Genomic DNA, 21927 nt, shown 5'->3' on the forward strand with positions numbered 1-21927 from the left:
AGGTCATGATCTCAGGGTTGTGAGATCAAGCCCCGTGTCAGGCTCCACACTCAACCCAAAGTCTGCTTGAGATTCTTTCCCCCTCCTTCTCCCTCTCCCTCTGCTCCTCCTTGCTCCCCGCATTGTAGCCCCCAGCTTGTGCCCTCATGCTCTGTCTCTCAAATAAATAAAATCTTTAAAAAATAGTAATAATAACCTTAAAGGAGAAAGTCTAAGGCCCAGAACCAAGGCAAAAAGTGCCACCAGGATCCTTGTCCATACATACGGGAGTTCCATTCACCCTTAGCTGGCTGAAGAGGCCTAGCACAGTGCACTTGTTGGGATCTAAGAAAGAGGGCAACACTAAGCCCCAGTAAAGGTTGCAGTCCTGCAAGACTTGGCCTCATACCACACCTTTTCTTCAACCTCGCCCCCTCCTATTCCTATTCCTCAAGCAACTCCAAGTTGGGGAAATGATTGTTGCAGTCCAGAATTTCACTGCTATGGAACTTGACTTAGAGCTGGTAACATAGATAGAGTAAGTGAGTAAAAGCACTTAAGTATAAATACTAACTAAACTTTGACTAAGTAAAACTACTAAACAGCAACAATTGGGAAGTGACAAAACAGAGATAGAGGGAAGAAATGTAAGAGTGCTAATAATTTACTCATAGCATGAAATCAACACACAGAAATGTAAGAGTGCTAATAATTTACTCATAGCATGAAATCAACACATAATGTTTAAAATTGAACATGAAGGTAGTTAACGAAGCATGAAATCACTCCAGCGTCATTTTAAAGGTTTTCATAATCTCTCGTCTCAACCTTGAAAGGATATGTTATGAACAATTATTTTTGTAAAGAAACATTTAGCTAAATTTGAACAATGCCTTCCATTTCACTTCAGTTTATTGTTCCTGTGGTAAATTCAACTAAATTTAATACTTATTTGCTTTAAATTAACAAGAATATTATGATCAAGATATATTATGATCTTGTTGTTATGAAATTATTTCCATTCATCATGCCCTGTGAATATGTCCACTTATAAAGCATAAACAGATGTCTGGAATGATGCTCACCAAATACTACTATTAGTAACTTCTGAGTGGTGAAATAAGGATAATTTGTTGTTTTCTAATCCATTATCTCCTGCATTAACTTTTTTAAAATTTTTTTTTTAATTCCAGTTAATACATAACACATACAATGTATCATTAGTTTCAGGTGTACAATATATTGATCCAACACTTACATACGACACCTGGGGCTCATCACAAGCACCCTCCTTAATCTCCAGTACCTATTTAACCCATCCCTCCCTCCCACATCCTTTCTGGTAACCCAACATTTTGTTCTCCATAGTTAAGAGTCTGTTTCTTGGATTGCCTCTCTCTCTCTCTTTTTTTCCCCTTTGCTCATTTCTTTTGTTTCTTAAATTCCACATATGAGTAACATCATATGATATTTGTCTTCCTCTGACTAATTCACTTAGCACGATACTCTCTAGCTCCATCCATGTTATTGCAAATGGCAAGATTCCATCCCTTTTTATGACAGAGTAATAATATTCCACTGTATATCTATACCACCTCTTCTTCACCCATTCATCCATTGATCAACAGCTGGGCTGTTTCCATAATTTGGCTATTGTAGATGATGTTGCTATAAATGTTGGGGTGTATGTACCCCTTTGAATTAGTACTTTTATATTCTTTGGGTAAATACCTAGTAGTGCAACTGCTGGATGGTAGGGTAGTTCTATTTTTAAATTCTTGAGGAAACTCCCTACTGTTTTCCAGAGTAGCTGTACCAGTTTGCAATCCCACCAACAGTGCAAGAAGGTTCCTTTTCCTCCACATCTTCGACAATGTTTGTTGTTCCTTGCGTTTTTCGTTTTAACCATTCTGAGAGGTGTAAGGTGATGTCTCATTGTAGTTTTAATTTGCATTTCCCTGATGATCAGTGATGGTGAGCCTCTTTTCATGTGTCTGTCGGCCATCTGGATGTCTTCTTTGGAAAAAATATCTATTCATGTCTTCTGCTCATTTCTTAACTGGATTGTTTGGTTTTGGGGGGTGTTGAGTTTTATAGGTTCTTTGTAGATTTTGGATACTAACCCTTTGTTGGGTATGTCATTTACAAAAATCTTCTCCCATTCCAAAGGTTGCTTTTAGTTTTGTTGATTGTTTCCTTCACTGTGCAGAAGCTTTTTATTTTGATGTAAGCTCAATAGTTCATGTTTTTATTTTGTTTCCCTTGCCTCAGGAGATATATCTAAAATGAAGCTGCTATGGCTGATGTCAAAGAAGTTACTGCCTATGTTCTCTTCTAGGATTTTTATGATTTCAGGCCTCACATTTAGGGCTTTAATTCATTTTGAATTTATTTTTGTGTATGGTGTAAGAAAGTGGTCCATTTTCATTCTTTTGCGTGTGGCTATCCAGTTTTCCCAATGCTATTTCTTGAAGAGACTTGTCTTTTTTCCATTGGATATTCTTTCCTGCTTTGTCCAAGAGTAATTGACCATATAATTGTAGGTTCATTTCTAGGTTTTCTATTCTGTTCCATTGATCTGTGTCTGTTTTTGTGCCAGCACCATACTGTTTTGATCACTAGAGCTTTGTAATATAAGTTGAAGTCTGGAATTGTGATGCCTCCAGCTTTGCTTTTCTTTTTCAAGGTTGCTTTGGCTATTCGGGGGTCTCTTGTGATTCCATACAAATTTTAGGATTGTTTGTTCTAGCTTTGTGAAAAATGCTGTTGATATTTTAATAGGGGATTGCTTTGGGTAGTATACACATTTTAACAATATTTGTTCTTCCGATCCATGGAAGGAAACTCCCTACTGTTTTCCAGAGTGGCTGTATCAGTTTGCAATCCCACCAACAGTGCAAGAGGGCTCCTTTTCCTTTTCTTTGTGTCATTTTCAATTTCTTTCCATTTCCATGTGTCATCTTCAATTTCCATTTCTTTGTGTCATTTTCAACTTCTTTCATCAGTGTTTTACAGTTTTCAGAGTACAGGTCTTTCACCTCTTTGGTTAGATCTATTCCTAGGTATCTTATTGTTTTTGGTGCAGTTGTAAATGGGATTGATTCCTTAATTTCTCTCTGTGCTGTTTCATTATTGGTGTTTAGAAATGCAGCAGATCTTGTATCTTGCAACTTTGCTGAATTCGTTTATCAGTTCTAGCAGATTTTTGGTGGAGCCTTTTGGGTTTTCTATGTATAGTATCAAGTCATCCTGCAAATAGTTGAAGTTTTAGTTCTTCCTTGCCAATCTGGATGCCTTTTCTCTTCTGTTTGCTGTGGCTAGGGTTTCCAGTGTTATGTTAACTAACAGGGTTGAAAGTGGACATCCCTGTCTTGCTCCTGACCGTAGAAGAAAAGCTCTCAGTTTTTCCCCACTGAGGATGATATTAGCTTAGGGTTTTTCACATATGGCCTTTATTATGTTAAGGTATGTTCCCTCTAAAACTACTTTGATGAGAGTTTTTATAATGAATGGTGTTGTACTTTGTCAAATGTTTCTTCTGCATCTATTAAATGATCATATGGTCTTACCCCTTCCTTTAATGACGTGGTGTATCATGTTGATTGATTTGCAAATACTGAACCACCCTTGCAACCCAGGAATAAATCCCACTTGATCATGGTGAATGATTCTTTTAATGTATTGTTGGATTCATTTTGCTAGTATTTTATTAAGAATTTTTGCATCCATGTTCATCAGGGATACTGGCCTGTAGTTCTCTTTTTTAGGGCAGTGTTTATTTGGTTTTGGTATCAGGGTAATGCTGGCCTCATAGGATGAATTTGGAAGTTTTCCTTCCTTTTCCATTTTTTGGAATAGTCTGAGAAGAATAAATACTAACTGTTCTTTCTTCTCTTATTTTTTTGAGAGAGAGAGCACGTGTAAGCAGAGAAGGGGATGGGGAGAGGGAGAAAGAGAATCTTAAGCAGGATCCACACTCAGTGCAGAGCCTGACAACGGGGCTCAGTCTCAGAACCATAAGATCATGACCTGAGCCGCAATCAAGAGTCGGACACTTAGCCGACTGAGCCACCCAGACACCCCACTAAATCTTCTTTAAATGTTTGGTAGGGTTTGCCTGTGAAGCCAGGACTGGCCCTGGACTTTTGTTTGCTTGTAGTCTTCTTTATACTAATTCAATTTCTTTGCTGGTTATCACTCTGTTCAAGTTTTCTATTTCTTCCTGTTTCAGTTTTGGTAGTTTATGTTTCTAGAAATGTGTCTTTTTCTTCCAGGTTGTCCAATTTGTTGGCATATAGTTTTTCATAATATTCTCTTATTTTGTACTTCTGTGGTGTTCATTGTTATTTCTCCTCTCTCATTTGTGATTTATCTGGGTCCTTTTCTTTTCTTTTTGATAAGTCTGGCTAGAGGTTTATCAATTTTATTAATTTTTTCAATGCTCCTGGCTTCATTGATCTGTTCTGTTGTTCTTTTTTTTCTTAAAGATTTTATTTATTTATTTGTTTGAGAGAGAGAGCATGTGAGAGAGTACAAGCAGGGGGAGCAGCAGAAGGAGAGGGAGAAGCAGGGAGCCCGATGCAGGGTTCAATTCCAGGACCCTGGGATCATGACCTGAGCCAAAGGTAGATACTTAACCAACTGAGCCACCCAGGCACCCCTGTTCTATTGTTTTGTTTTGGGTTTTTTTTTTTTTCAGTTTCTGTATCATTTATTTATGCTCTACTTTTTGTTACTTCCTTCCTCTTGCTGGCTTTAGGCTTCATTTGTTGTTCTTTTTCTACTCCTTTCGGTGTAAGGTTTGGTTATATTTGAGAGACTTTTCTTGCTTCTTGAGGTAGGCCTGTATTGCTATATACTTCCCTCTTAGGACCACTTTTGCTGCATCCCAAAGGTTTGGATCATTGTGTTTTCAGTTTCATTTGTTTCCATGTATTTTTATTTCTTCTTTGTTTTCCTGCTTGACCCATTCATTGTTTAGTAGCATGTTATTTAACCTCCATGTCTTTGTGGTCGACTTCTAGTTTCATAGCATTGTGGTCAGAAGAGACGCATGGTATGACTTCAATCATTTTGTATTTGTTGAGGCCTGTTTTGTGACCTAATATGTGATATATTATGGAAATGTTCTGTGTACCCATGAAAATAATGTATGTTCTGTTGTTTTAGGATGAAATGTTCTCAATAAATCTGTTATGTCCATCTGGTCCAGTGTGTCATTCAAACCCATCGTTTCCTTGTTTATTTTGTTTAGATGATCTATCCATTGGTGTAAGTGGGGTGTTAAAGTCCCCTACTATTATTGTGTTATTATCAATTAGTTCCTTTATGTATGTAATTAACTGTTTTATATACTTTGGGTGCTCCCATGTTGGGTGCAAAAATATTTACAATTGTTATATCTTCTTGTTGGATTGTTCCCTTTATGATTATATAATGCCCTTCTTTGTCTCTTTTTACAGTTTTTGTTTTGAAGGCTAGTTTGTCTGATATAACTATTGCTACTCCAGCTTTCTTTTGACATCCGTTTTCGTGATACATGTTTCTCCATTCCCTTGCTTTCAGTCTGCAGGTGTCTTTAGGTCTAAAATGAGTCTCTTATTGGTAGCATAAATATAGGTCTTGGTTTTTTTATCCATTCTGACACCCAATGTCTCTCAATTGGAGTAGTTAGTCCATTTATATTGAAAGTAATTATTGATAGATATGTATTTATTGCCATTTTATTACTTGTTTTGTCATTGTTTCTGGAGATTTTCTCTTATCCTTTCTTGTCTTTGCCACTTTTGATCTCTCCTTTGCACTCAGAGAATCCCCTTTGATATTTCTTGAAGGGCTGTTTTAGTTGGTCTCAAACTAACTTTATAAAACCAATTACTTTTTAAAATAATTTAAAATAAAATATAAATAAAACTTAACAAGTTACTTCACCATTAACTCTGACTAATCAATGATCAGCTATGTTTAAGCAGTGTCACCTCAGAATGGTACATGAATTAAGGGCAAGTTGATTATTTAATACAGACTATTTAATCTATTTTATTAATATATTAATATTCATAATTAATGAATAAGATTAAGATCAAGGAAACATATTATCCTGACATGAGTCATAAAATCAGAAAATATACTTAATGAGCCTAAGAACTCACAATCCCTGTAATATTTAATGAGTACAAAGTTCTGCACTACACACTAGTGTTATAAAAATAATACGTTGAGGAGCATATATATATTTTTTTTTTTTTTTAAAGATTTTTATTTATTTATTTGAGAGAGAGAGAATGAGACAGAGAGAGCACATGAGAGGGGGGAGGGTCAGAGGGAGAAGCAGACTCCCTGCCGAGCAGGGAGCCCGATGCGGGACTCGATCCAGGGACTCCAGGATCATGACCTGAGCCGAAGGCAGTCGCTTAACCAACTGAGCCACCCAGGCGCCCGAGGAGCATATATTTTAACCAATGATCAAATATAGTAGAATTTTTTAAAAAGGGAAGTATGTGTTTGTGTATGTGGGTTTAAGAGGAGCCATATCTCTATTTACAAGCATACTTTGTTTTAAAGCAATTCGCGTTATTGCACTTCACAGATACTGTATTTTTTACAAACTGAAGGTTTGTGGCAACCCTACATCAAGGAAGTCTATCAGCACCATTTTTCCAACAGCATTTGCTCATTTCGTGTCTCTGTGTCACATTTTGGTGATTCTCACAATATTTCAAAAGTTTTCATTATATATTTGTTATGGTGACCTGTGATCAGTGATCTCTGATGTTACTACTGGAGCCTGAAGATGTGACTGAATTGCTGCAATCTCATGATAAAACTTTAATACACAAGGAGTTACTTCTGATACGCGAGCAAAAAAAGTGGTTTCTGGAAATGGAATCTACTCCTGATGACGATGCTGTGAAGACTGTTGAAATGACTATAAAATAGATTAAGAATATGACATAAACTTAATTGATAAAACAATGTCACGGTTTAAAAGGACTGACTCTCAAACTATGAACTCTGGTAAGATGCTATCAAGCAGCATCACTTGCTGAGAAACAGTTAGTGAAAGGAAGAGTCAATCAATACAGCAAACTCTGTTGTCTTAGTTTAAGAAACTGTCAATGGGGGGAGCGCCTGGGTGGCTCAGTCGTTAAGCGTCTGCCTTCAGCTCAGGTCATGATCCCAGGGTCCTGGGATCGAGCCCCGCATCGGGCTCCCTGCTCCGCAGGAAGCCTGCTTCTCCCTCCCCCACTCCCCCTGCTTGTGTTCCATCTCTCACTGTGTCTCTCTCTGTCAAATAAATAAATAAAATCTTTAAAAAAAAAAAAAAAGAAACTGTCAATGGGGAAAACTATACCCATATAGTCAATACATCATTGTTCATCAGTTGACGAATATAACCCTTCTTGATGTTTAATGACTTATTACTTAGAACACATATTACATATTTATCAGTCATTTACTTTCCACAATCTCATACGCATTGATTTCCTTCCCAATCCCTTCTCCATATGCCCTATGCATTAAAAAAATGAGATGGCTAGACAGATAGATAGATACTTGTTTTGAGTAATAACTGGTTAGCATTGAGCCATGAACATGAAAAAAGTAATATGATTTCATTTGAAGCACAAGATCATAACTTAATCATAATATATAGACCTTAATAAGTCATTAACTTCTGTCAGAGACTATCAAAGAATATCTGCTGCCTCCTTTAATGCAAAGGGGTTTTCAATAATAACACCTCTCATAATGCTTCCAAGTGTTACCCATAAACCACCTCCATTAGAAGCATTTGAGGCCATCATTAAATATGCATTACTGATTTGGGTTAAAGCTCACAAGAGTGGAGCTGAGGAATCTGCAGATATACCAAGCACTGGCTGATTATTCTGCGTACTGTCTTGCATTATATATAATTGTGTGCTTTTATATTTTATAAAAAACATTTTATTTGCTTATTACAATATCTTGAACAGAAAGGATGTAAATATCACTTCCAGATACACTTCACTGAAACACAGAGAAGCTATATGATATGTTCAAGATCAAGTAGCACAAGGCCAGGTATGCATTTATTCATTCATTCAACATGAATTAATGAGTGCTGACTAAGCACCAGACTGGTCGAGGCATAGAGACACAGCAGCAACAAAGCAAAGACCATGGTCTTATGAGGCTTATATTCTCCTGGGGCACATTTTAGGCAGCCAGTCAACATTACACAAGAGTAAATTAGATAGAGCCAGGCCTCCAGACTCTGAATTGAATGCTTTCTCACTACATCTAATGGTTGATTCACTAACTGTAACATATCATATCATGCAGCATGCATAAGCAGGATGCAAATACAATAAAAATCAGGATTCATTCTTCAGGCAATATGGAGAGTGGATATAAGCATTGGGGTATAAGGAGTAGAGCAAACCTGGGTTCAAAGTCTGGCTTTGGCGCTTTATATACCAAGGCAGCACTCTGAACAAGTTATCTAAGTCTTTAAGCTTTAGTTATAGAATTTATCAAAACGACCTGGAAGGATCGATGCTAGGATCAAAACACATAACAGGCCCGTGTTACCGGTTCTCTCTTTCCCCACAATCAAATAGGAATCTTATCTGACAACACCACAGCACACCTAACCTAAAAGGCTAGATTTTAGGGCGCCTGGGTGGCTCAGATGGTTAAGCATCTGCCTTCGGCTCAGGTCATGATCCCAGAATCCTGGGATTGAGTCCCACATCGGGCTCCCTGCTCAGCGGGGAGCCTGCTTCTCCCTCCCCCTGCTTGTGCTCTCTCTCTCTCTGTCAAATAAATAAATAAAATCTTAAAAAAAAAAAGGCTAGATTTTAGATTTAGTGGAAGTCAACTGTCACCAGTTTGCTTAAATTTCATCATAAAGACTGCTTTCACAAATTTTATCCTATATTATATACTTAGATGATGCCCCTTTGGGATAAAAACCGCAATATCATCCCATTATTAAAAAAAAAAAAAAACATGCAATTCGAGTGTTTTTTTTAAATCACGATACTAGTCTATGCAGTGAGATTATCACTCATTTTCTAGGCAGAAATATATTAGATCATCACTAAAAAAATGTGTATATATACTAATGTGTCTTCTCTTCTTATCTAACTATTAAGTATTATAATAAGTCCCTAAACAGTAAGTTCAGCTCCCACGTCCTAACTCTCCAACTTAATTTTCTCCCTTCTTTGCCAACTCACAACAACCCAGTGACACTGGCATTCCTTTGGTTCCTCAAACCTACCAGAATCCCCAGCAGTTAGACACCATGCATGGTGATGCCCTCTGGTCACCAGCCTAATGCCCACCTGGGTCCCACCTTAAACCTCTGGTCCTCAGAGAAGCCCTCCCTGACCATCCATCCTAGTGAGCGTGGGCTGCACTGTACAGGGCGATGTGGTGAAGCCTTGAGATAATGATAAATGATGGAGAAGCCTGGTTCCAATCAGTTATCTGACAAGATGGAGTTATGCTCCAACACAAATACACAGCTGCGTGGGTCGATAAAAGTTCACAAGCAGCATGATATAACTAGCAATAATGCATCCGCATTGACTAATTGACAATATTAGCAAGGGCTTTCAGAAGTGATCCCTCCTCTGCCAAGGTATAATGCATTGCTGATCACAGGGAGTTCTATTAAGGGCAACTCCCAATATAGCACAATTCTCTTCACTTCTGCTTTTATCCCTGGCTGTCAAACAGCATTTTGCAGAGAACTTCGGAAGTATGATAATGGTCTGAGGCACACTGTGACATATGTTAATAGTATATCGAGCCCTTTCTCAGAGTTCTTTTTATTTGTAGCTAACGTTTATTTTCTGTTAATGTTTGTTTTCTCCACTTAAGGACTGTGCCTACCCCATCGTCTGCTGTATGGCCAGTGCCTGCCAGTTCCCAGCTTACAGGAGAAGTATGTGCAATAACCACTGGATAATAATAATAACTAATAATAATCACTGGATCGATGAATTAGGAAGTAAGGGTGTGTCCATGTGAAACAAATACGGTATACAGAAGTTAAGTTTACTTAATACATGTAAACTCTACAAAATAGTGCTGGGCACCTAGTAAGCACTCACTCAATGTTGTCATCATTTGCTCAGCTAGGGACAAAAATCTCCCAAGTGGATAACGGAAGAGAGAAAGGCCGTGAGTGACTGACAATAGACCACTGTGTGGTTAACCCCGTCAGAGCAGAGCGCAGCACAGTAAAGGAACCACAGTAATCCTTCACAACAGCGGTTTCTGAGTTAATTCATTTTAACACGTGAATATACAAATTTAACAGCCCAAGATCTTTTCACATATTCATGGTTGAGCTCAGCACTCTTTAAATAAAACCGCTCACAATAATCATGTCTTGTACACACAAGCACTTCTATGGGATAGAGCAAAGAGAGGGAGATCCATGCTCCATTCTCCCAGCGGATGGAAAGAAAGCTGGTGCCCTTAAATATTTTAAGGAAAAGTCACACATTTTTTTCTTAGACTCACAAACATGAAACAGACAATGAAAGTACAAATACTTATATTTCAAGTCACCGACATCCCCACAAGCTCCTTTAAAATTAACAAAAAGAAGTAAAGGCTGCAAAAGACTCGAGGTCCCTCTGCCTCCGGTAATCCCAGAACCACAGACGTATTTCCTAAATGACTCACTGACGCAAGTGATTCGAGGAAGGAACACCTAAGTGGAAAAAGTTTTTTACGCCTACCAATCCAAGCTGTTTTGGAAATGAGTGTCTTTCATTATTTTTATTTATTAGGCTCTCACACTTTCCTTTAACTTTCATGCCATTCTTACTGTTTACTCAAAGAGTCCATTTTCTAAGAGTCTTCAATCCAAGCAAACACATTTTAGCCATCTGTATACTTCTTAGGAAATTCCCAACCTATTATCAATAAAGAGGAATTGATATAAAATCAAAGAATTCTCCCACTGTCAGAAGCTAATGTATGTAACAATCAGACACAACTCCACCTAAGGCTTTAAGTAACAAATTTTAAAATACATTACCAGTGAAGGGAGGAGCAAGATGGCGGAGGAGTAGGAGACCTGGATTTCGTCTGGTCCCAGGAATTCAGCTGGATAGGGAACAAACCATGCTGAACACCTACGAACTCAACAGGAGATCGAAGAAAAGAATACAAACAACTCTCTGAACAGAAAAGCGACCACTTTCTGGAAGGTAGGACCTGTGGAGAAGTGAATCCGGGGCGATATTCGGGAGGATAGACGGCGGGGGAGGGGACCTCCATCGGCCGCTTCTGGCAAGTGATAGAGCCGCGGAGCACAAAATCGGAACGTTTAGAAGTCGGCTCCGCTGAGGGACGTCGCTCCAGTAGCTAAGCGGGGGGTGGAATCCTCGTGGGACAGTGTGGTCTCAGGACCCTCGGGGTCACAGGAAGACCAGGGGTGCCTGAGTGCGGCAGAGCTCCCAGGGATCGGAGCAGGGAAGCTGGCTGCAGAGACGGAGCCGAGGCGCGGGCTCTCAGCTCGGGGTTGCCATAAACCGTGATCCGGGGCACAGTCGGGCCACTGCTCCTCCAGCAGGGACCCAACAAGCGGCAGATCCGGGGAGACTCCCCTTCCTCCCCGGGAGGAGCGGCACAGGAGCACACTGCAGGGATCTGCTGGGTTTGGAGACTCCACCCAGGGTCGGGTGCCAGAGATAGAAACGCACGGTCACAGGCCGGGTGAGCGCGGAGTGTGGCCGGAGGCTGGGGAGATGGGAATGACTGACTGCTTTTCTCTGGGGGCTCACTGAGGAGCGATGCCCCGAGTTCTCGGCTCCTCCGGAGAGGAGATTGGGAGGCCGCCATTTTCACTCTCATCTCCAAAGCTCTATGGAAAGCTTGCAGGGAACAAAAGCTCCAGAGAACAAACCGGAGCAAATTACTTAGCCCGGACTGGCAAGGGCGGGGCAATTCCGCCTCCAGCAAAGACATTTAGGAACCACGGCAACAGGCCCCTCCCCCAGAAGATCAGCAAAAACACCCAGCCAAGACCAAGTTTACCAATCACTGAGAACGGCAGAACTCCAGCGCTAGGGGAATAATGCACATAGAATACATGCCTTTTTTACCATGATTCTTTAATCTTTCAAAGTTATTTTTTTTAACTGTCTTCATTTTTTTTCTTTTTTGAATTTCTCTTTTTCCCTTTTTCAACCAACATCTTATCAATCCCTTTTTTAAAAAATCTTTTTTATTTCTCATTTTTAGAATCATATTCTATCCCTTCATAGCAGTTAACCTTATTTTTGGTATATATATATATATATAAGTTATTCTCTCTTAAAAATTTTGAGATACACTTTCTTCTAACAGATCAAAATATACCCTAAATCTCTAGTATATGGCTTCGTTCTAGTCTCCTGCCTGATCACATTCTCTCCCTTTTTTTTTTTAAATCCTCTTCTTTCTTTTTCATTAAACTTCTTATTTTATCAATTCGTTTTATAAAATGTTTTATAATTTTCATCTTGACACTCATATTCCATCCCTTCATCGTATTTACCCTTATTTTTGTACATATATAAGTTTTTCTTTCTTTAAAATTTTGGAAGGCACTTTCTTCCAACAAACAAAATATGCCCAAAATCTAGTGTGTGGCACTGATCTATGAACCAGCCTGATCATATCTGATCATATTCTGATTTTTTTTGTTTTCTGTTTGTTTTTAGCTTTTTCTTTTTCTTTTATCTTTCTTTCCCTTTCTATTCCCCCAGTTTCAGGTCTTTTCTGACTTGTTTAGGGTATATTTTCTGGGGACGTTGTTACCCTGTTAGCATTTTGTTCGCTCATTCATCTATTCTCCTCTGGACATAATGACAAGACGGAAAAAATCACCTCAACAAAAATAACAAGACATAGTACCGACTGCCAGGGACCTACTCAATACGGACATTAGTACGATGTCAGACCCAGAGTTCAGAATGATGATTTTAAAGATACTAGCTGGGCTTGAAAAAAGTATGGAAGTTATGAGAGAAACCCTTTCTGGACAAATAAAAGAACTAAAATCTAACCAAGTCGAAATCAAAAAGGCTATTAATGAGGTGCAATCAAAAATGGAGACTCTAACTGCTAGGATAAATGGGCAGAAGAGGGAATTAGTGATATAGAACACCAAACGATGGAAAATAAAGAAGCTGAGAAAAAGAGAGATAAACAACTACTGGATCACGAGGGCAGAATTCGAAAGATAAGTGATACCATAAGATGAAACAACATAAGAATAATTAGGATCCCAGAAGAAGAAGAAAGAGAGAAAGGGGCAGAAGGTATATTGGAGCAAATTATAGCAGACAATTTCCCTAATTTGGGGAAGGAAACAGGCATCAAAATCCAGGAGGCACAGAGAACCCCTCTCAAAATCAATAAAAATAGGTCAACACCCCAACATGTAACAGTAAAACTTATGAGTCTCAGAGACAAAGAGAAAATCTTGAAAAGAGCTCAGAATAAGAGATCTGTAACCTACAATGGTAGAAACATTAGATTGGCAACAGACCTATCCACAGAGACCTGGCAGGCCAGAAAGGACAGGCACGATATATTCAGAGCACTAAATGAGAAAAATATGCAGCCAAGAATACTATATCCAGCTAGGCTGTCATTGAATATAGAAGGAGAGATAAAAAGCTTCAGGGAAAAACAAAAACTAAAGGAATTTACAAACATGAAACCAGCCCTACAAGAAATATTGAAAGGGATCCTCTAAGCAAAGACAGAGCCTAAAAGCAACATAGACCAGAAAGGAACGCAGACAATATACGGTAACAGTCACCTTACAGGCAATACAATGGCACTAAATTCCTATCTTTCAATAGTTACCCTGAATGTAAATGGGCTAAATGCCCCCAATCAAAAGACACAGGCTATCAGATTGGATAAAAAAACAAGACCCATCGATATGTTGTCTGCAAGAGACTCATTTTAGACCCAAAGACACCCCCAGATTGAAAGTGAGGGGGTGGAAAACCATTTACCATGCTAATGGACACCAAAAGAAAGCTGGGGTGGCAATCCTTATATCAGACAAATTAGATATTAAACCAAAGACTGTAATAAGAGATGAGGAAGAACACTATATCCTACTTAAAGGGTCTATCCAACAAGAAGATCTAACAATTGTAAATATCTATGCCCCTAACATGGGAGCAGCCAATTATATAAACCAATAAATAACAAAAGAAACACATGGACAACAATTCCATAATAGTGGGGGACATTAACACTCCCCTCACTGAAATGGACAGATCATCTAAGCAAAAGATCAACAAGGAAATAAAGACTTTAAATGACACACTGGACCAAATGGACTTCACAGATATATTCAGAACATTCCATCCCAAAGCAACAGAATACACATTCTTCTCTAGTGCCCATGGAACATTCTCCAGAATCGATCACATCCTAGGTCACAAATCAGGTCTCAACCGGTACCAAAAGATTGGGATCATTCCCTGCCTATTTTCAGACCACAATGCTTTGAAACTAGAACTCAATCACAAGACGAAAGTCGGAAAGAACTCAAATACATGGAGGCTAAAGAGCATCCTACTGAAGAATGAATGGGTCAACCAGAAAATTAAAGAGGAATTTTAAGAAATCATGGAAACCAATGAAAATGAAAAAATAACTGTTCAAAATCTTTGGGATACAGCAAAGGCAGTCCTAAGAGGAAAGTATATAGCAATACAAGCCTTTCTCAAGAAACAAGAAAGGTCTCAAATACACAACCTAACCCTACACCTAAAGGAGCTGGAGAAAGAACAGCAAATAAAGCCTAAACCCAACAGGAGAAGAGAAATAATAAAGATCATAGCAGAAATCAATGAAATAGAAACCAAAAGAACAGTAGAATAGCTTAACAAAACTAGGAGCTGGTTCTTTGAAAGAATTAACAAGATTGATAAGCCCCTGGCCAGACTTATCAAAAAGAAAAGAGCAATGGCCCAAATAAATAAAATCATGAATGAAAGAGGAGAAATCACAACCAACACCAAAGAAATATAAACAATTATAAGAACATGTTATGAGCAACTATATGCCAGCAAAACAGATAATCTGGAAGAAATGGATGCATACCTAGAGATGTATCAACTACCAAAACTGAACCAGGAAGAAATAGAAAACCTGAAAAGACCTATAACCACTAAGGAAATTGAAGCAGTCATCAAAAATCTCCCAACAAATAAAAGCCCAGGGCCAGATGGCTTCCCAGGGGAATTCTACCAAACATTTCCAAAAGAATTAATACCCATTCTTCTGAAACTATTCCAAAAAACTATTCCAAAAACTATTCCAAAATGTAAGGAAAACTTTCAAACTCATCTTATGAGGCCACCATTACCTTGATCCCAAAACCAGACAAAGACCCCATCAATAAGGAGAATTACAGACCAATATCCTTGATGAACATGGATGCAAAAATTCTCACCAAAATACTAGCCAATAGGATCCAACAGTACATTAAAAGGATTATTCACCACGACCAAGTGGGATTTATCCCTGGGCTGCAAGGTTGGTTCAATATCCGCAAATCAATTAATGTGATACAATACATTAATCAAAGAAAGAACAAGAACCATATGATCCTCTCAATAGATGCAGAAAAAGCATTTGACAAAGTACAGCATCCTTCCATGATCAAAACTCTTCAGAGTATAGGGATAGAGGGTACATACCTCAATACCATAAAAGTCATCTATGAAAAACCCACAGCAAATATCATTCTCAATGGGGAAAAACAGAGCTTTCCCCCTAAGGTCAGGAACATGGCAGGGATGTCCACTATCACCACTGCTATTCAACATAGTATTAGAAGTCCTAGCTACAGCAATCAGACAACAAAAAGAAATAAAAGGCATCCAAATTGGCAAAGAAGAAGTCCAACTCTCACTCTTTGCAGATGATATGATACTTTATGTGGAAAACCCAAAAGACTCCACCCCAAAAATGCTAGAACTCATACAGGAATTCAGTAAATTGGCAGGATATAAAATCAATTCACAGAAATCAGTGGCATTCCTATACACCAACAACAAGACAGAAGAAAGAGACATTAAGGAGTCGATCCCATTTACAATTGCACCCAAAACCATAAGATACTAGGAATAAATATAACCACACAGGCAAAGGATCTGTACTCAGAAAACTATAGAATACTCATGAAAGAAATTCAGGAAGACACAAAGAAATGGAAAAACGTTCCATGCTCATGGATTGGAAGAACAAATATTGTGAAGATGTCAATGCTACCTATAGCAATCTACACATTCAATGCAATCCCCATCAAAATACCATCCACTTTTTTCAAAGAAATGGGACAAATAATCTTAAAATTTGTATGGAACCAGAAAAGACCCCAAATAGCCAGAGGAATGTTGAAAAAGAAAAGCAAAGCTGGTGGCATCATAATTCCGGACTTCAAGCACTATTACAAAGCTGTCATCATCAAGACAGTATGGTACTGGCCCAAAAGCAGACACATAGATCAATGGAACAGAATAGAGAGCCCACAAATGGACCTTCAACTCTATGGTCAACTAATCTTTGACAAAGCAGGAAAGAATGTCCAGTGGAAAAAAGACAGTCTCTTCACAAATGGTGTTGGAAAAATTGAACAGCCACATGCCGAAGAATGAAACTGGACCATTTCCTTACACCACACACAAAAATAGACTCAAATGGTTGAAAGACCTAAATGTGAGACAGGAGTCCATCAAAATCCTAAAGGAGAACACAGGCAGCAACCTCTTCGACCTCAGCTGCAGCAACTTCTTCCTAGTAACATCGCCAAAGGCAAGGGAAGCAAAGGCAAAAATGAACTCTTGGGACTTCAAGATAAAAAGCTTTTCCACAGCAAAGGATACAGTCAACAAAACCAAAAGACAACCGACAGAATGGGAGAAGATATCTGCAAATGACATATCAGATAAAGGGCTAGTATCCAAAATCTATAAAGAACTTATCAAATTCAACACCCAAAGAACAAATAATCTAATCAAGAAATGGGCAGAAGAAATGAACAGATATTTCTGCAAAGAAGACATCCAAATGGCCAACAGACACATGAAAAAGTGCTCAACATTGCTCGGCATCAGGGAAATCCAAATCAAAACCTCAATGAGATACCACCTCACACCAGTCAGAATGGCTAAAATTAACAAGGCAGGAAAAGACAGATGTTGGCGGGGATGTGGAGAAAGGGGAACCCTCCTACACTGTTGGTGGCAATGCAAGCTGATGCAGCCACTCTGGAAAACAGTATGGAGGTTCCTCACAAAGTTGAAAATAGAACTACCGTACAACCCAGCAATTGCACTACTGGTTATTTACCCCAAAGATACAAATGTAGGGATCCGAAGGGGTACGTGCACCCTGATGTTTATAGCAGCAATGTCCACAATAGCCAAACTGTGGAAAGAGCCAAGCTGTTCATCGACAGATGAATGGATAAAGAAGATGTGGTATATATATACAATGGAATATTATGCAGCCATCAAAAGCAATGAAATCTTGCCATTTGGAACGACGTGGATGGAACTAGACGGGTATTATGCTGAGCGAAATAAGTCAATCAGAGAAAGACATGTATCATATGACCTCACTGATACGAGGAATTCTTAATCTAAGGAAACAAACTGAGGGTTGCTGGAGTGGGGGGGGTGGGAGGGATGGGGTGGCTGGGTGATAGACATTGGGGAGGGTATGTGCTATGGTGAGCGCTGTGAATTGTGCAAAACTGTTGAATCACAGATCTGTACCTCTGAAAAAAATAATACATTATATGTTTAAAAAAAAAAAAGATAGCAGGAGGGGAAGAATGAAGGGGGGATTCAGAGGGGGAGACGAATCATGAGAGACGATGGACATGGAATACAAACTGAGGGTTCTAGAGGGGAGGGGGGTGGGAGGATGGGTTAGCCTGGTGATGGGTATTAAAGAGGGCACGTTCTGCATGGAGCACTGGGTGTGAATACGCAAACAATGAATCATGGAACACTACATCAAAAACTAATGATGTGATGTATGGTGATTAACATAACATAATAATAAAAAATAAATAAAAGATAAATACATAAAAAAATAAATAAGTAAAATAAAATAAAATATAATACATTACCAGTTATTAATATTGCAGAGGGAAAAAGAGACCCTACACTGTGTATACACGCCACATGAAGGTACTCATAGAAATGGGCATCTGCAGTCTGGTCTAGTCAGCCATTCTGCTTCACAGAAGGAATATTCAGAAGTCACACCCAGGTGCCTATACCAAGCTTGAATAATTATAATACAAATGCAAACTTATAATACAAAAACAGATCAAGTGATCGTCAATTGATCTGTTGCTTCTTCCTAAAAAAAAACTGTTATTTTCCATGGGGCCATATTGACATATAACCTCAAGTACATTTGTAATAAACACTTCCATTTTCAATAAGAATTCACTTTCCCTAGTTTCTTCTTAAAATTAACTCAAACTTAAGCTTATAGGTTTAGTGAATAGGGAAATCCCTTTGGAATAAACAGGGGGGAGATTTATGAATATTCGAAAGAATGATACTTACCTCAGGCCCTGTGATATGCATCAGACCAGAAACAGCAGAGGCAACAGCATCATAACCAGCTCGCTGAGACAGTGGACCCGTCTGACCATACCCTAAAATGGTAAGAATAGACGAAGTCAGCATCATGCAGGGAGAGCAACAGTACAATGTAATGTTAAAATCCTTCGTAGTCAGAAATCTTGCACCAATTTATTACTATGAGATTGATAGTATCCCCTGAAAAGGAAGCAATAAAAATTATTTATGATCTTATATGCTGGAAGACTGTAAACTGGTAACTTGAGGGCCAGATCCCACCCGCATGAATAGTCTGTCTGGCCTGAAGAGTGTCCTGAAATGTTTTTACTTAGTTTCCAACATTTTAAAAAGCAGGAGATAGCACATAAAATGCAAATTTCTGGCTTTTCTTGAAAAATCAGAAAATAAGTTCAAAACCAGGCCCACACAACAATCAGTCAAAGTAACAGCTCTTCCCTTTATACAGGGAAATAAATTCTCCAATTTGTCATTCCTCCACGACTCTTACTGCTTTATGCCTGAGCCTGATTCACTCATTTAATGTTACCTCACAGCTCCATTCATATATGTTACTCGTGTTCTATACAAAACAATATACAAAGTAAAATGAAATAGTGTCTCTCTGGATTCTGTTTACATATTTCCTCAGATATATATATATATATATATATATATATATATATATATATACATGCATATATATAGATAAAAATGATGACTAAAAATTTTTTTAAAGATTGATTTTATTTATTTATTTATTTATTTATTTATTTATTTATTTATTTATTTGACAGACAGAGAGAGAGCATGAGCAGGAGGGGAGGAGCAAGGGGAGAGGAGAAGCAGACTCCCCACTGAGCAGGGAGCCTGATGTGGGACTCGATTCCAGGACCTTGGGATCATGACCCGAACTGAGGGCAAATGCTTAACCAACTGAGCCACCCAGGCACCCCAACTAAAATTTTTGAACATAAATACTATGATTACATGACGTAACAGTGCTTTTTAAGATTACAAAGAGAAAGTGAAGGTATTACTTTTTTCTTTTCTTTTCCTTTTTTTTTTTGCCATCAGCAAAAATCAAGAGAACACAATAGTTTCTCCTGCTCTCCTCAGTCCTCGCACTTATTGTTGAATGATAAAGGTTATTTCAGGTGCCACATGAATCTATCTCCATATCTTATGTTATCAACCAGAGAGAGGACACAGGAAAAGCCTTCCACAGCCATCAGGTATTAGCTGGAATTTCCTGCATACCTCACTTTAGAAAGATCAAAAAGGGGTACCTTGGGGCCTTCACTTGCTTCTCCAGCCACCTCGAATGCTCTCCCTCCATTTCATTCCATATATCCACACACCTCACACTCCCTCACATCTTCCACATCTGCACTCAAACGTCCCCTTACCAGAAGGACCTTCCCCAGAGAACTTTTATAAAAGAGCACTCTCGCTTCTTATTCTTAATCCCCCTTACCTGACTACATTTGTCTTCGTGGCACTTTTCTCAAAATATATAATATAGCTATGTGCTTACTGATTTATTTTCTGTCTCCTCCGCTACCAAAATGTGTGCTCCAGAACTTCTTTCTATTTGATTCACTGCTGTAGTCACAGCATCTAGAAAAGTATTCAATAACATTCATTGAATGAATGAATGAATACTTGTCACATAAAATAATTAAAAAAAAATAATAATAATAATCTGGGGGCGCCTGGGTGGCTCAGTCATTAAGCGTCTGCCTTCGGCTCAGGTCATGATCCCAGGGTCCTGGGATTGAGCCCCGCGTTGGGGTCCCTGCTCTGCGGGAAGCCTGCTTCTCCCTCTCCCACTTCCCGTTTGCGTTCCCTCTCTCACTGTGTCTCTCTCTGTCAAATAAATGAAATCTTTAAAAAAAAAAAAAAAAACAAATAATCCATAACAACTAAGTTAATAAAGAAACTAAGGAACTTTTTGTTTTGTTTTGTTTTTTACCAAAATGGCAATACAGGAGGTTCCTGAATTTTCCTCCTCCCAGAGATGCAACAAATCTTACAGCACCACGTGGAGAAATTCCCTCTGAGAGAAATCCAAAACTAGTTGTTTGACTCCCACACATTGGTCATAGAGAAAATACCCACATCTAAATGGGTGTTTAAACCCCAGTCCAGGCACAACACCATGTAATCAGGAGGGAATCCCCAACTTCCAGCGTCTCCTCAAGGAGTGAAGGGTTTGGACCACATATCTGGTGTCCCACCTTTTAAGGCTCCCACCTGGGGGGCAGGCCCCCAGAGCACCTAGCTCTGAGACCCAGCAGACCTTACATTCACAAGTCCCATCAGACTACAACAAACAGTAAAAGAAGTTGCTGACAGGCACAGGAGAACTAACCACAGCTATCTTCCTAGGGATCAGCACAGAGGGATCAGGCAAAACCATCCATCTCCCAGCCTGTCCCTGCGAAAGGTCTTACTGCATACTTTACAAGCTGCTACCTAAGGATTTGAAGTGTAATTTTAGACATGTACTGCCGAAGGGAGCACTGGAATTAACATATATCTAGGTGCTAACTGCAATCCCACCTGGAACCCAAAAGAACTGGTGGGTCACACTCCAACAGTATGAGGTCAGCAGCGTCTCTCTGGAAAGAGCTTCTGTACATGTCTGGCACACTAGCTTTTGCACCTAGTGCCCGTGGGATGGGCCCCCAGATCACTTGACTCTGACAGCCAATGGGTTTTGCATTGACAAATCCCACAGGGCTATACCAAACAAAGAAACAGTTTTTAAACAGGCTCAGGAGAAAACTCCATGGCTATACATCCAGGCAGAAGGAGAAGGCAAAAACACCTGTCTCTCACTTTCTCCCAGAAGGAGTTTGACTGCATGTTTTTCCCAGCTGTTCTCTAAGGTCCACCTTCTAATCACCATGCATCTACGTGCTAACTGCTATCATTCCCCTGGGGCCATTGATGGATCTTGGCACACTGTCAACCATACAAAGACAATCATAAAGATTTGAGGGAACCTGGAGCTCAGACCAGGCTGATTGATGAGATTCATCTCCTACACAGGACCAGTCTCAAGACTTGAGAGACGTAACTGTTTTAGCTAAAAGACAGAAACCAACACAGAGAATCAAAGAAAATGAAAAGGCAGAAATATGTTCCAAACAAAAGAAAAAGGTAAATCTCCAGAAACTGATCTGATGGAAATGGAAATAAGTTATTTATCTGATAGAGAGTTCAAAATAACAATTACAAAGATACTCACCAAGATCAGAAGAGCAATGTATAACCAAAGTGACAATTTCAACAAAGACAGAGAAAATATTAA

At 39.0% G+C, this 21927-nt stretch overlaps 1 protein-coding gene across 14 annotated transcripts in view; it reads right to left on the bottom strand.

The window, feature by feature from the left end:
• SUGCT (succinyl-CoA:glutarate-CoA transferase) overlaps nt 1-21927 on the bottom strand; it is a 773157-nt gene that overhangs the window by 651922 nt on the left and 99308 nt on the right. For all 14 annotated transcript variants that reach the window (XR_013443062.1, XM_078059977.1, XM_078059983.1 and 11 more), the window contains one exon: nt 18594-18685. Coding sequence is in view for 13 of the 14 variants with exons in the window: in XM_078059977.1 (XP_077916103.1) it covers nt 18594-18685 (92 nt within the window). In the remaining variant the exon portion in view is untranslated. The remainder of the gene's footprint in view (nt 1-18593; nt 18686-21927) is intronic.

This window comes from Halichoerus grypus, chromosome 12 (assembly GCF_964656455.1).
Source record: "Halichoerus grypus chromosome 12, mHalGry1.hap1.1, whole genome shotgun sequence".
NCBI classification, from domain to species: domain Eukaryota; kingdom Metazoa; phylum Chordata; class Mammalia; order Carnivora; family Phocidae; genus Halichoerus; species Halichoerus grypus.